This window comes from Ochotona princeps, chromosome 15, assembly GCF_030435755.1.
Source record: "Ochotona princeps isolate mOchPri1 chromosome 15, mOchPri1.hap1, whole genome shotgun sequence".
In the NCBI taxonomy this organism is placed as follows: Eukaryota; Metazoa; Chordata; class Mammalia; order Lagomorpha; family Ochotonidae; genus Ochotona; species Ochotona princeps.
Window position 1 is genome coordinate 34,304,406 of NC_080846.1, and position 15,897 is coordinate 34,320,302.

The following is a 15,897-nucleotide window of genomic DNA, read 5'->3' on the forward strand; positions in this document are numbered from 1 at the left end:
GAAACACAAGCATTTACGTCCTGGTTACTCATGTGAGGTTCAGATCCCTACTAATGCTCCTGGGAAAGCAACAGCAGGCGTCCCAGCCACCTGTGCCCAGCACCCAGGTAGGAGATTCTGATGAAGCTCTTGACTCTCATTTTTGGGCAGTCTCAACACTGGCCTCTGTGGACATTTAGAAAGTGAAGTAGTGGATAGTGGGTCTCTCTCTCTCTCTCTCTCTCTCTATATATATATATATGTAACTCTTTCAAAGTAAATAAACATATTTTTAAAAATAACTGAATTCTAAGAATTTTCCAGTATGTCTTCAAATTACACAAACTATCATATGTATTTGCAAAGCTGAGACTTTCCATTTTTGCTTATTCTGCATAAATGCTATTCTAATGTAAATATTCTGATCTATGAAAATCACAACCATGAATTTTCATAAGCATTTTGCAGAATGGATAGCAGAGCACCATCAGAATAATTTTGTACATGAACATTTGTATAAAACTTGGGCACATAATGAACATGCATTTGATGTAGAAATTGTTGTAATCGGCTGCCTGGGAATACTCTTGCAAGTACATGTACAGAGAAGTCATTTTGAATAGCACATATTTTCTATCCCTTCAATACCTATTTTGGTTTTGGTAAAATATGAATTACTTGTTATTTCATATTACTTATTTCTTGGTGCAAACTTACCGATGGAAACTATCCACCATTTTTAAATGGACACGAAGATCTTTTTTTGTTAGGTGATCTAGCATTCTTGCATCTACTAAGCATTCCATAAAATAACTTCTGTATTGAGGTAATCCCAGACTGGGAAGCCATTCGTTTCCAATCCATTCATGATTCATGTCTCCATAAGCCAGAGTCTGCAGAAACACCGGACACTGGAATTGTTTTATAGCAGTCAAGTTTCTTAACCAGTAAAATGAGATGGTAATTGGAGGATACTAGCTATTATTTTCACTTACCTCATTATTATTTCATTTAATTACTATGATGTATAGGAATAAAATAAGTATTTACCTTATAAGAATTGAAATAATGTATCAAATATTACATATGATTCACTTTGGTACAAAAAAAGAATTCTGCATACTTGTATCAAAGTTTTTGCTTATAGATCACTGTTCACTTTAACAAACTGAATGAAATTTTCAAATGTACATCTTCAAGAGATTGGAAGTGGGGCCAGTGTTGTGGCCTAAAAGGTGAAACTGCCACCTGTGAAGCCAGCATCTCCTATGGCCCTGGTTCTTGTCCTGGCTGCTCTGCTTGCAATCCAACTCTCTGCCATTGCTCTTTCAAATAAAGTATTTAAAACCTTTTTTAAAGGTATATTGCTGATTTTGAGCATTGATTCCATCTTTGTATTGACGGGCTTATTTTATGTTACTAATATTCCACATTTTCCACTTACCAAATGCCAACTTCTGCCACTGTTATATTGTAATTGTAAAACGATGTGTTGTTGAGAGCTCAGTAAACAAATAGGGAAGAGGAACAGTATGTTTTGAGAAACAGAGTGCTGAAGCACTGTACCAGCCATTGCTGTTAGTACAGAACTGAGCCAGCACTGCATAAACACCAACATAGAGAATCAATCAAAAAACACTATATTAAGGAAACAGGGTATGATTTTTTAAAAAAAAATAAGAATTTTTAATTCAACATATGCACTGATTTTTTCAAATACTGTTCACAGCAGCCAAAATGAAACCCAAATCCACTGTCACCATTAATTTTTTAAATGACATTGCCTCTCTTAATAATAGTTTCCTGTGTAGTTTCCTTTCATGCCATAAATTCACATTTCTATCACATATTTCTAGAGACCACTTGGCTATATACTCTTTCAGTAGCATGTTCTGGAGAATGATGACATTTTCAGCAAATCAAGATTTCATTCAACTCTAGCCTCCATCAAGTGCTTATATACAGGTCTAATAGAACTACTACATTTTTCTTATACTCAGCAATTTGAATAACAATGAATACCGCACAGTTTATTCCTCTAGTTTTCCAACAGGCATACAGTCTGGGAAGGATGCACAGCTTCACAACATTTAGGTTTGCCCAAAACATAGATGGGACCACATGCTGAACCCCCGTGTGTCACAACAAATCGTATCTTTCTAAGTACAATCTTCATACTTTCTAGCATACCTTAAAGCATATGTAATTCGAAGTCATTTTTCAAAAATTCCTTCTTTCGATCAGGACAGATTAATTAAATGTATTTACAGGTGATTTCACAGAAATTTACGTTACCGACCATTGTTGTGTGCAAGAAGTTATTCTTTCAAAACAGGCCTAGTATGAAACAATAATTTTCTATACCTAAGCATAGTGATTTTAAAAGATACATATAATATAAAACATAATACAAATTTAAGAATACATATCAACTTAATATTGAGCTAAATGCATATTTTAAAACATTACTAAGATTGTCTTAAAGCATATGAATTTCCTACCTGGGCCCAGCTTCCTTCCTCAGATTCTTTCTGTGTTAGCAGCAGGAAATGATTAATAAAGTATGTAAGTATAAATTAATTTAAAATGTATGCAGTGAAATTTTTCTAGAACTGAAATTGTTATATTGTGACATAGGCAGACAGATACACAGATTCTTACACCCACAGTAATCAGTTTCACAGTGAAAAGCAATACAGGGGAATCATAGTTTTAATTAGTTCTTACTGGATTACTCATACATATGACATTTAACTTCCGTGAATTTGTGAATTTTTGATCTGGACATTCAAAATATTTTTAGTTCTTCAAAGTGTGTTAGTTTTCAAATGTAATGTGTTAATGTAAACATTAAAGTCTATACCTGTGTAAAGAAAATGTACATTCTAGAGAAATGTTATACAAACTGAACTAGTGAAATCAAGTAGGCCATTGCATCCTGTGCACAAAGCTATGTTGAAGGACACAGGTCGCAACAGCAGCTCACCCAACACAAGACAAAAAAAGCAACCTCATCAAAACTAAACAGAAAATGAACTTATGGAACAGTGGCAGTTTTATTTATCAAACTTAAGTTCTTCAAGGTGGCATAAAACCAAAAGAAAACGTATATTTCAGTAAGTTAATAAAAGGAAGATATGATATGCCCAAATTTGTATCTTGGCATGCAAAGTGACTATATATAACACTGCATTTTTAACAGCTGACAATTGCAGACTCTTCATGAATTTATTTAAACATGACCTTTAGAATACTAGATTAGTACATTTTGGAGGGTTGAGCTTGATACAGCATAGGAACCCAATTACATTAAAAATGAATATTAAATCTAAACTTTTCTATTCCAAATTTAATTCACTTTATATACATACTACTTGGATATATGTTCAATAATGTGATATTTGTAGCCTAAGTCCCCAATACTGCAAATTGGATTAATATCAAATTCTTGATTTTTGTCTGCATATTCAAAACGTATTATTAAATACATTACAAAAACCTAACCCTGGCTCATTTCAAAACATCAAACAAGTATTTACAAGTATTGTAAAATAGAATTCCTACAAAAAAGTTACCTTTTCATATAACCATATCAACACATAGCACTATACTGGCTACAGTAAACAAATAAGGTTATCCAAGGTGCAGAAAATGACTTTTCTTCAGGTTCAACAAAACTGTAAACACTAACCGTTTTTGCTGGAGCAGCGAGATTTTCCATTTCTTCATGGGTCACCCAAACGTTGCCTGATGGCTAATGAGGAGCCCAGAGTCAAGCCGTGGAATCCGCAGGAGGTACGCAGTGGTGAAGAAGAAAGCATCTCTAAGTTCACAGCTTCACAGCAAGGCCACGGTGCTCTCACCCCTACTGCTTGCATCAACAAGGTAGCATGGCCAGTGTGCTAAGAATTGTTTTTCTGGGGTCGATGACCCAAGTTCCTGATAGAAACATTGCAAACCCAGAAACTCCTTGCTTCATCCTGGCCTGCTGTGGCCAACTGAGGAGTGAAACAACAGACTGAAGACCTCACTCTCCCTCCATCTAACTATGCCTTTCAAATAAATATAATCGAATCCTCCTTTTCTTCTACTCACAAGAGCGTATGAAGGAGGCACACTGTGAAACTCATGAAGGAGACAGATTTAAATAATATGTCTGTGATTATCAGGAAAAGGCAACAGATTTGTATTTCAAAGGCATATGGCTACCAAATCCCCCCGCTCCTCTTTTTAATACTGGAGAACTGATTTAATTTGAATCTTAGAAGAATGCACTCTTATTTATTCTTCAATAACAATGGCACATGTACTATGCTACATTATTAGAAAAGTTCCATTCATGCAATTTTTATTCCTCACCATCCTTGGAAAGTGAAAAGCAGTTACCAATGTAAAGCTGAAAGCATTGTCATGACCTCTCTGGAAGCCACACTAAGCTTTACCTAAATTTTTTCTTTCTTTCGCATTTCATGAAAAATGTTTCCCTGCATTCTTATAAATCAACAATCAAATGCTAGTTGTATTTAATAAGAGGTATTTTTATGTTCACTAAATATGAAATTAGAAAAGCTGTTTAATTCCTGACTCTTCAGCAATATCCGATGCCATTATACAAATATAATGTAAAAGAGAATTTCTCCAGTAATGGGTACTATTCCATTATGAGGCATTGTTTACTTTTTAAAATAAAATCACCCTTGATATGAGTCTATAATAGGAAATGTAAGATTTCTAAACAAACTTCACCTGGTAACATACAACTCAGGCATATCATTGAAGGCACTGGCCATTGGCGACTGTTCTTGAAAAACTCCATAGAACTAGCAAATTCTTCCTGAACACTGCGAGATTAACTAAAAGCACATAAGCAGAATTGATGTCCTATGTATTTTTTATTACTGGTTTTCTGGAATGGATTCAGGTGTGAAGAATTGGAAGTGACAAACTAGACACTCAAATATTGTAAGCACCGTAATGCTGAACTTTTGTAACGTATATATTAACACTATATTTGTTTTCCTATGTCATGAACTAATTTCCTATGTAATAAAAGATACATTTAGATTACAAGAGATCAATCTGTCCTTGGAAACCCCTCTCCTGCACATCTGGCTTCTTGGGAGTTGTGCTCAGAATTATGAGAGATCACTAAGTGGATACTGAACATGAAATCATTTGAATAAGAATCATTTGGAACGTGCTCAGACAACCGAGAATTGATCTGGCATATGACTCAGCCATCCTACTCCTGGGAATATATCGAAATGAAATGAAATCTGCACACGAAAAAGCGATCTGCAACTCTACAATTAAAGCAGCACAATTCACAACAGTGAAGATACGGAAACAACCAGGTGTCAATCAACAGATTAATGGATAAAGAAATTGTGGAACATCTATTAATGGAATGCTACTGAACCGTAAGAAAAAATGAAATCCTACCATCTGTAACAAAATGGTTGCAACCAGAGAGCATTACATTTGGTGTAATTGGCCAGTCCTAAAAGGACAAATACCGTGTGTTGTCTCTCATGTAAGCAGCCTTTATATAAAGCACAAAATAGATACAGATAATCAAGTATATACATTTATTCTCACAGATGGAGATCGGTATACTTGGAAGTAAAGATATGTTGCGGTATGTATCTCTACTCCCAAATAAAAGTAGGACTCACAATTAAACATTTAAATACACCTTTACAGTATATTAGATTTTCTACCTGTCCCTATACCATCATGCCATGATACTTTTAAACATCAGAAAGTTGTGATTGTTACTAAAGGTCTATACTCCTGTTATAATTCAGGGAAAAATGGCAGAAGGGGAAAAAAAGGATGAAGGAGAGAGGGAGAAAGGAACTCCTGCAAGTATTCTGTAATTTAAGTTACAGATTTTATATAATTAAATTTATATAATTTAATTCCATGAAACATTTACAGCAAAACAGTAATTTTCTCTTTTTCTACTATCAAATAAATTATACTGCTAAATAAAGTATATCAATGCAATGCAGGAGACTGAGGGTCAACAGCCCTGATACATCGTTAGATTCTTTCAATAATGAGAATGAACAGGTTATCGGAGGACTGATTCGACAGTACAGAAGGTCCAAAGAGATATGAACATAAATCTCCCATATGGTACAGTCGCTCCACTACTGACAAAGTACCTCCATGAGAATCAGCATATCAGAGAGTTATTTGTACCTCCCCATGTTAACGAAGCTCACTTTGCAATAACTAAGATATGGAATCAACCCAGATGTCGAGCAAGTGATCACTCGATTAAACAAGATGAGGTATATATGCAGTGTAGACTACGACTCAGCTAGAGAAAGGAATGGAATTCCGTCTTTTGCAAACAAAATGAATGCAACTAGAAATCACTATGGTTACTGAAATAAGCCAATCTCAAAACCACAAATATGTCATACTCCCATGGAACTATGGTTTAACTCCTTTTGACCTGTGATTATTACTAGTATTAAGCCTATGAATATGGAGTGGATAAAAATTCTATATTTTTTCTGCATTTCACCATGGTATCCTCAACAGAAGTTAAGCAAATGGTAGTGCCATACTCCTGGACTTCCAAAGCCATCATCTAAATCAATCTCTTTATAAATTACCCAGAGAATGAGGATATTATCCAGTTTTGATTCTTCTTACCTCAGCTGAAAATTATTCAGGGAACTTCCATCAGAAATCAATTCATTTTATAGTAACTGTCTTAATGCCTAGCTCAATTTTTATTTTAAATGTATCCTAAATTATCTTCTAGGTTAAATGGTAGTTCAGTTATTGTAAAGAACACTGACTTATTTAAAACACTTTAGAAAAATAATGTATCTTTCCCGTTGACTTAAGAAACAAATGAAAGATAAGCTACATGTATATGAAATCTAACCCTGTGTTCCTAACACCAGAATCTACCGATTCTACTGGGAAGAAAAATAAGTGTAACTACAATAGAAAAAAACCAAAAATGTTTGAAACCATGTATGTGTGATCATAGGGAAAAATTAGTTGTCTTATGCCTAAAACCTGAGATAAGGTGTTACCCATTTTATGTTTTTTTCCAGTGTGTAAAACTTTCTCTTTATGCAAGGCTTTACAATGCTCTATGCTATGCTAGGGGGGAAAACACTAGAAATCCTAACCTTTGTAGCAAAATCTTCAGTATCGTGGAATGAAGACAAAAAGTAGTATTATTTGGGAATTTTAATAGTGACTTGTTATCCTGTATGCCTTTCTAATGCGATATCTTCTAATGTTCAACAGGGGGGGAAGAACAGGAACTATTAAAGACATTACACTTGGCAGTCACTAAACCCCTGCTCTCCTATAATTATGGGAACAGCTTAAATCTTGGTGAAGTAAGCACATTGGAATGCACTAACTCTTATAGCTCTCTCTTATGAAGATGCTAGAATGCATTGGAAAGGAGAAGGGAAAAGGAAAATGAAAAAGGAAAAGGAAAATGAAAAAGGAAAAGGAAATCTCAAGAAGTGAGTAATCTCAGACTCTTGTTGCTTGGGTTAAAACAAAAAAAAAGCTGCAGCTTTTGGGTTGAATATGAATCCTAGTGCCTGAACTGGAATCCATTAATAGTAACAGCAAGGTTAATGAAGAGCAAGCTAAATCTCTTCAGAATAATTCATGCTGACACTGAAATGTGCGGAGCCCCATTTTGGTCCGTGGACTTTAACAGACTGCTGTTTGCCTAGCAGAGGCAGAGCAGAGAAGTTCGCACTGACTCACGGTTCGGGATGTCGGAGGAGCCGAAGGGCTTGTAAGAGAAACCATCTCCTGGATTGCTAGCCGGAGCTTTAAGCGATGCAGAGGATTGCTGATTCCGATTTCTCTCTGGATCTCAGTGTCAGATAAAGCAGACATGATGGCACCGCTCTTCACGTTGGCTCGGCAAGCTGCCACATACCAAGCAGGCATTCCCAGCCAAAGCTGGTGGATAGATAAAACAACAGCATTAAAGTAACGCAAGTAACAGTTAACATTTTAGTGTCACAGTGCTAGGGGTTATCCTAATTACCTTAGATGTATGAACTCATGCATTCCTCACAATTCTGTGGCATAAATGTTAGAATTAATTTCCCCAGAGAAGACAAATGAACAGAAATATTTAAAAAAAAACCATTGAAAACAATAGGACAGTTTGAAACTCAGGTATTCTGATTCTACAGATGGCATTTCAACAGCTGGTTCATAACAGAGAGCTTTAGAAAATTCTCAAAGTGGTCATAATGATGGCACAGCACACTAATCCTCTACTTTTCAGTGCCAGCCTTTCATATGGGCACGAGTTCAAGTTCCAGCTGTTCCACTTCTGATCCAGCTCCCTGCTAATGGCCTAGAAAAGCAGTGGAGGATGGCCCAAATCCTTGGGACCCTGCACCCCTGTAACAGACCTGGAAGAAGCTCCTGGCTCCCAGGTTCAGACAGGTCTACCACTGAATTTTCAATTGCCTTTACAGCAATTCAAAAGTGAAAAAGTACACGGAAGGTCAGCCTCACTCTTTCTCTGTATATCTGTCAAGTAAAATATATCATTAGAAAAAGCTCACAGAAAAAAAAATGGGTTTACTAAATAAGTATATTTTATCGGGAACAATTTGGAATCCAGGGCTGTGAAGCAATGCTCAGTGGCTAAATTCTCTCCTTGCATATGCCAGGATTCCATCTGGGTACCAGTTTATGTCCTGGGTGCTCCACTTCCTAATCAGCTCCCTGCTTGTGGCCTGGGAAAGCAGTAAAGGATGGCCCAAAGCCTTTGGACCCTGTATCCATGTGAGAGACCCAGAAGAAGCCCCTGGTTCCTGGTTTCAGATCGGTTCAACTCCAGCTGTTGTGGCCACCTTTGGCGTGAACCAGTGGATGGAAGATGTTTCTCTATCTCCTCCTCTGCAAATCTACCTTTCCAATAAAAAACAAACCTTTAAAAAATTAAAATCCATGATATTATTTTATCACAGTAAACATTTCCATGACTTTTTGAAAATGTCATTATTATTGGGAATATATTTTACATCCTCAGAGCACCAATTCCTCCTTTGTGTGTAAGGAGAAGAACAGCTAAAGATTGCATTTTCTATGGAATTTCAGCACGAATGGCTTAATTAACATCTTTGGTTTACAATTCTCCTTTGTAATTCTTGGTGTAGAAAAATGTGTTATAGGAGCAGACAGCAGTGCCATTTTCAGGGATGTGATTTTGATCAAATAATGCAATTTAACTAAACCATATTACCTATGCATTGATCTCATGTGATAGCTTTGTAAGCTTAACCAGAGGCTATGTACAAAAATGCTTTGAGAATGATATTTACTGAAAAAGACTAACGTTAGGGACATTTGAGCCATTATAGCAAGAGTGTGCAAAAACAATGAATTAGAAATTAAGTCAGATATACAAAGAGGAGGAGAGACAGAGAGGAAGATCTTCCATCCAATGATTCACTCCCCAAGTGAGCACAACGGCCGATGCTGCGCCGATCCAAAGCCGGGAACCAGGAAACTCTTACAGATCTCCCACGCGGGTACAGGGTCCCAAAGCTTTGGGCTGTCCTCGACTGCTTCCCCAGGCCACAAGCAGAGAGCTGGATGGGAAGTGGAGCTGCCGGGATTAGAACCTGCGCCCATATGGGATCCCGGGGTGTTCAAGGTGAGGACTTTAGCTGCTTGGTCACCGTGCCGGGCCCCACATTATCTGCTTCAGACACACTTAAAAATCTCTATTTCCCTCCAACAGTAGCTGAGAGTAAATAGGAGCAGATATAAAAGCAAAGAAAAAAAAACAGCAGTGCAGATCTTGAATTTTTTCCAATGTCCAAAATAACAAATTGTTAATTTTGTTTGTTGTGGTAATTGAGCAAAGGGTAGAATTTTATGAAAATGAGAAGTGAGGAGGGAAGAGAATGGACATAAAACAGCAACATACAATGTCAAGAGCTCTAGACCAAGAAGACCTGGCTCTGATACCTTCCTGGGCTCTGCCAAGTCATAAAGTTCCCTTAAACCTCAGCTGTGTTTATCTCAGTTCTACAATGAAGGGAGTAGGCCGTATCATTGCTACGGTTTTATGCAGTGCAACTCCACAGGCAGCTACTGTTGCTTGCCACTGGCTGATCTTGATGCCCTTGTATCATCTGCAAGGACAGACTGGATAGATGAATATTTCTAATAAATAGTCTGTGATAAAAACAAGGGGCTGCCATTTTCCCAGACCATGACCTCATTCTTCTCTCCCACTCTCTCTTTCTGAGTTCTTGCTCTGGGATCAGTCAGCTGCCATACTTATATAGAGCTGTATGGAGAACCAGGTCCAAATGATATAAGCCTGATGTTTCTGGTCAGCAGAATCATGGCCATGAACTTAAGAGTAGACGTCCGCAACTCAAGCCCTGCTATGAATGCTTCCTTGGCTGAGAGTGTGAGGGAAAATGTTCAAAGAGGTCATCACTATGCCATCTCTGACCCATCTAAGTGACAGCAGAGAACGTGCCATTCAGGGGTGATGTGTCACACGAAACAGACAATACCTCCACACTTTTAGTTTTAAAATCTCTACAGTGTTTTTCAAAAGGGGGGGAAACCAAGCAAACAAACAAGAACTGTTTCAGGATCAAGGTAGCCTGGGCTGAGACTGACAGATGAGAAAGAGGAACGTGAGTACATTCCATGGCTGAGGAGTTTATGCTAGAAATAATAACTGGCTTTTATTTCCCTTGCAGGTTCATAATCTGTGACAAGATAGCTCCTGACTTCTTAGTTATCAGCTCAAGATGTTTTAAATAACTAGACATAAATATTCCTTGTCTGGGTCTCCTGAGTTCTCCACTCCTCCTTTGTAAGACACTTGGATTTCCCCACTGAACACCATGGCTCAGATGCTTGCTAGTGCACTATTAGCACTGCCACCCAAAACTAAAAGTTTAGTTATATGGTAAATGGCACCTGAAGCACCAGGCTCTTTCTTGTAACATTTTCTTACCATGTTGTGCACTGAGGAGCTTCAAAAAGAGGCAAAAGTTAAAGAGTTCCCATTCACTGTATCACCCAACTCATCCGTCTTGTTTTTTCCCATTTTCTAAATTGAGTCACATTAGGAATTACATTACAAGTAATTTCTCTGGGCTTAGGAAAAGCTTAATTAGCTCAAACTTCACGGCCTGACACTTTCCAGCACCTTAATGTGATTTTTTTTTTTAATCTGAAGGATTTGTTCATCACTTGGCAAATTAGCAACTAGCTCCCTGTCAAACTGCAGCTCATTTCACCAGAGTGAAAACTGAGCAAAGCACTGCTATCATATTTATGCTGTCATTTCTTAAGCCTTCATATAGTGCTTGATTGTTACAGTACAGTAATTTCAAAGATGTGCTTGGAAGAAGATCACTAATGCTGAAATTTCCTTAACTGCTCTGAAAAAATACAGATCAAAACTTCATTAGGTTAGTCTAAGAAGAAAAGAGAAAGTATGTCTTTATTTCAGTGTATGAAATTTCTTGCTTAAAATAAAGTGGACTTCGGTGTTTTCCTCATAAGATCTTGAGACAATTGGCTATAGGACAAGATAATGGAGGCAGGAGATTCTGTAACGCCAAACTTTTTAAAGCAATATGTGCCTGCCTCTCCCAATCTAGAAAAGCCAGATTTTTCTTCACCCTAACCTAGGCCTGTCCGAGAATGTTCTAGCAGCTGCTTGCAGCTCACATTTGGCAATAGAAACGGCAATCATCAGAACTAACACGTAGCATAGGAAGACCATTTGTGATCAAATATATATGACCCCCACAGTCTTTGTATCTCCTTCCTTCTGCGTTCAAATGTTGCCGTATTTTCCCATATCACTACATTGTGCCAGATATGTTGAATGCAGTTCTTATTTCATTCACTGGAACTGAATTCATTTGTTAAACTGATAAGTTAACACGGATTGAACTGCATGTAAATTCTGTTGATACAGAAAAGACCAAGTTTTCCATCCAATCCCAAAGGGACTAAACCTAGCATGTTCCGAAGCAGTAGAGAATTAGTTTCAGAAATTAAAATGTGAGAAAATGGTTTTCTACATAATTAGGTGATGCTGATAATTTTGATGTCATAAACACTGAATATGGAGAGCTCTTCTCTGTAACCTAATAAGGAAGAACCCAGGAGTATTAACAATTGCTTTCTTCTAACAATCACAAGGTGACTCAGTTTCTTCTCCTGTTCTAGACATAAAAGAGCTGGATCTTAACAACATCCTTCTTAATCCACAGCACACTTCTGATATCATCACAAGGTAATTAGAAAAATCACAATGAACTCAATATGACTGGGACACTAACTTTAGAAAATGCTATTTACATATCTCCAAAATCCTATCACATTAGTAGTGATTAAATTAAAATCCTTTCATTTTAATTCTCTTACCTCTAGCCATGCGACTACGGTGGGCCCATCCCACTGGGCAAAAGGCAATCCCTTTCTCCGAGCTTCTTCAAGAAGTTCATGCCTGAAGCATATGGAAAAGATTATCAATGAGCATAAAACACCGATAATTCCTTATGCATTTTCAATGAGCTAAAAAACAAAGCTCTCACTGCTTCTCAGCAATACACATAAGTAACTCATGTATTTCATTCTCTAAAGTTCAAACACAAGTGCTAGTGGACTAAGAAGTTGAATTATTTCATCATTAAAAATCCCCTAAACTAGAAGAAGCCCATGTATTCATATTACAGCATTCACTATGGTATCTGAGCGTGGCTTCTTTCATCTGTACTGACTACTTCCCCTTACTATACCAAGATGAAGAAAACCTTTGAGTACAGAAGGTAGGCATAAACATGGCCATCTTTCCATTGGAATGGTTTACATAAATTTAATATGTTTTCTGGATCCAGACAACTATGTTTAATAGTTCTCTTTGCATAGATCACAAAACCACATCTAATGTGAAGAAAATTCCCAAGAATTTTGATTTTCATTCTCACAAAATATCGAGCTATGAAATAGAACAATACACTTACTTTTTATGTGCTGTTTTTAAGGCAAAAAACATCACAATGGTGTTAAATGGCTTTTGTGTTTAATAAAATGATGTACAGAACCCTGACAAATGTATCTATCATTTCACAGTCCCTACTACCAAGTGTTATATTTGGCCTCCAGCTGTAAAAACAATTTGAGATCATTTATTAAGACAGTAGCCATGGTTGCAACTGACTATGTTGGGAAACATTTTCTAGACCATTGCATAAGAATTGTTGAATTTTGAATATGTGCCTTTCATGCATAATGAATATCATATATGAACTCCCAAATACAGTACTTGACTCCTGTTATTACCAAGGCACTTACTGTGGTAGACTGTATTATGATATTAACACTTGTATTCAAAAATGCCTTTCAGCACAAAGGCTTTCTGTATTTGTACTACATGTGAACAACTAAAAATGCACAAAAAAGGAAGTCTAAATGGACAAAAGAAAATGTCAAGTTATGATGGTTCAGGGACACAGTTAAGTCAATTATTATTTTTGTGGAAAGAACACTTAGTTCTGTTTGTGTACATTTCAGCACTTGGAGAGTGGACAGGGATACAGATGAACTGAATCCAAAGTGAAAAACAAAGGCACTGTCCACATGATGTGCTCCGCCATCAACCATTGCCCTGGAATTCCCACTAAGATCCTTCATTGAAAAATGCTTTTAGGCCAGCATGGGAGGACGGTCCAATGCCAGTTTGTATCTTCAAGGGAGGGTGGCAGGCTTGTGCATGAAGAAGGTGGGGGTGCTAGAATCTGCGGGCTTGTACCCAGGCAGGTGAGTAAACTTGAGAATTTCCCCATGTCCTTGGTCCCAAGTGAAGTGGGGGAAGTGAGAGGGGAGAGACCTAGGATAGCATAATGACCTGGTGGGCTTGGTGGACCAGGCTTGGGAAACTTTGATCGGGCCTGGGTATGGGTGTGTGGAGGAGTAGGGTCCCGGGCCAGCACACATACCAGGGGCTTGAGTGGGCAGGCAGAGCTCCAGGCTAGCACACTATCCCACAGAAGATTGGGCTTAGGAAGCCTGGGCTGGGGAAATCAAGTACTAGGGATTGTGGGTTGATTAGGGGAAAGGGCAAGAGGATGTGTGGGAAGGAGGACTCTGAGAAAGTGTGTTGCAGGAGAGGATTAAGTTCTGAGGGACTTCCATTGACAAGACCAAAGTATTTGCAGGTAAGCAAGGGGGCTGAGATTGAGTGGTTTAGAGGCAGAAAACTGAATGACCTTTATGGGGCAGACTGATGCAACAATCCCATGGGAGATGAGCTGAGCTAGTTAACATTGACCACTGCTGACCACTGCTCACCAGCATGCACTATGGCTAGTCTGGGAGCCTACCGGCAAGACTAGAACACAGTACCCCCAGTGAGAGTCAGAACAGGGCATGGGAAATGTCAGGTTGAGCCATGACACTGACCAGCACGTGAGAGTTACCACTGTGAGTTACCACTGTGTAACTGCAATTTCTGCTAGTTTGCTTAAGAGCTGGTGGTAGTGATGGGCTAAGCTAGGCATTACCATGGAATTCTCTGACACCCATGGGTACTGGGGTTGGGAACAGTTGGGCTGGTTCAGGTTGTAACACCCAGTACCCACAGGCACACCCAAGAAAGGAGTGTGGGTTGCATCAGGCCACAACATCCACCTGCTAATATAAAGGCTAGAACTGAGTGGGCAGGTGGGGGTTGGGGCTGAGCCTAACGGGGGAACTTGGGCAACTCCTATGGTGGGCTATAGCTCCTGCTGGTGAGCATGTGATTCAGGCCTGGGTGTTTCTCAGGGTTGGTTTTGGAGTGGGGCAGACCAGGCAGGGCTAGGCCAACTTACCCCACTGGCAGGTACAGGAGCCAGGCTGGAGTGTAGGTCATGACAGGCTAGGCTATCAAACCTACCAGTTTGCATGAGTGCAGGTCATGACAGGCTAGGCTATCAAACCTACCAGTTTGCATGACCCAGGAATGGGAGCAGACAAGGCAGGGATGGGCTAGAGCACCCACCAGTGAGAGCTGGAATTTGGGGCAGGCTGGGCCAGTCCAGGCTGCGGCATTCAATAGCAAAGGCTGAAATGGGGGGATAAGCTGTGCCAAGCTGGGTCAGAGCAACCACTGGCACTCAAATAGTGAACATGAGAACCAGGTCTGGGGGTGGGCATGGCTTGACAAGCAATGGCATTTGCTGGCAGGAGTGTGAGCTCGATAGTGGGATTGGCTGGGTTGAGCTAGGCTTCAACACCCATCGATATGTCCAAGGGCTGAACCACTGGACTCAGAACTTCAACCATGGGGAGAATGACAGGATTTGTTATCTGGCCATGGGGTGTATGTATCAGAACTGGGTCTCTTCAGTGGCTGAGATGGAACAGATGCACATGGAAGATGTGGCAGTCCACTGGGGCCTACAGAGGACATCTGGTACCAATGTACAGGAAGGAGGGCAGAATAAATTGGTCAACTACCCAGCCAGGCATTTACAGCAAGTATCTGGACGAATGGATACTCTAAGGTGGACTACGTCAGCCAATGGACCTTGGAAGGATTTCCTCATCCTTGTATCAGTGAGATTGACAGCATATCGGGATTATCAAAACTACTTGAGCAGAGCCCTTACAGCATGCTCTACATTGGGGATCCTGGTTTCCCATCCCTGGGTACTTCAGCCGTTGGGAGGCTGGGTGTGGCTTTCCCTCCTTTCTGCCCCCCTTCTCCAGACATAGGAAGAAGAATAATAAAATTTGGAAACAATGGCCTCACCGACTTCTCTAATCCTCAACCATTCCCTCCCTACTCAACTATATAAACATCATCAAAAATAAAATTTATACAGTTAAAAAAGAAAAGAAAAATACTTTTAAAAAGCTTAGTCT

At 38.9% G+C, this 15,897-nt stretch overlaps 1 protein-coding gene across 4 annotated transcripts in view; it reads right to left on the reverse strand.

Moving 5' to 3' along the window:
- Positions 1-15,897, reverse strand: part of PPFIA2 (PTPRF interacting protein alpha 2) — a 393,655-nt gene that overhangs the window by 17,317 nt on the left and 360,441 nt on the right. For all 4 annotated transcript variants that reach the window (XM_058673335.1, XM_058673333.1, XM_058673332.1 and 1 more), the window contains 4 exons: positions 12,415-12,496; positions 7,741-7,941; positions 3,671-3,733; positions 697-890 (listed from right to left, as the gene is read on the reverse strand). In XM_058673335.1, coding sequence (XP_058529318.1) covers positions 697-890; positions 3,671-3,733; positions 7,741-7,941; positions 12,415-12,496 — 540 coding nt within the window. The remainder of the gene's footprint in view (positions 1-696; positions 891-3,670; positions 3,734-7,740; positions 7,942-12,414; positions 12,497-15,897) is intronic.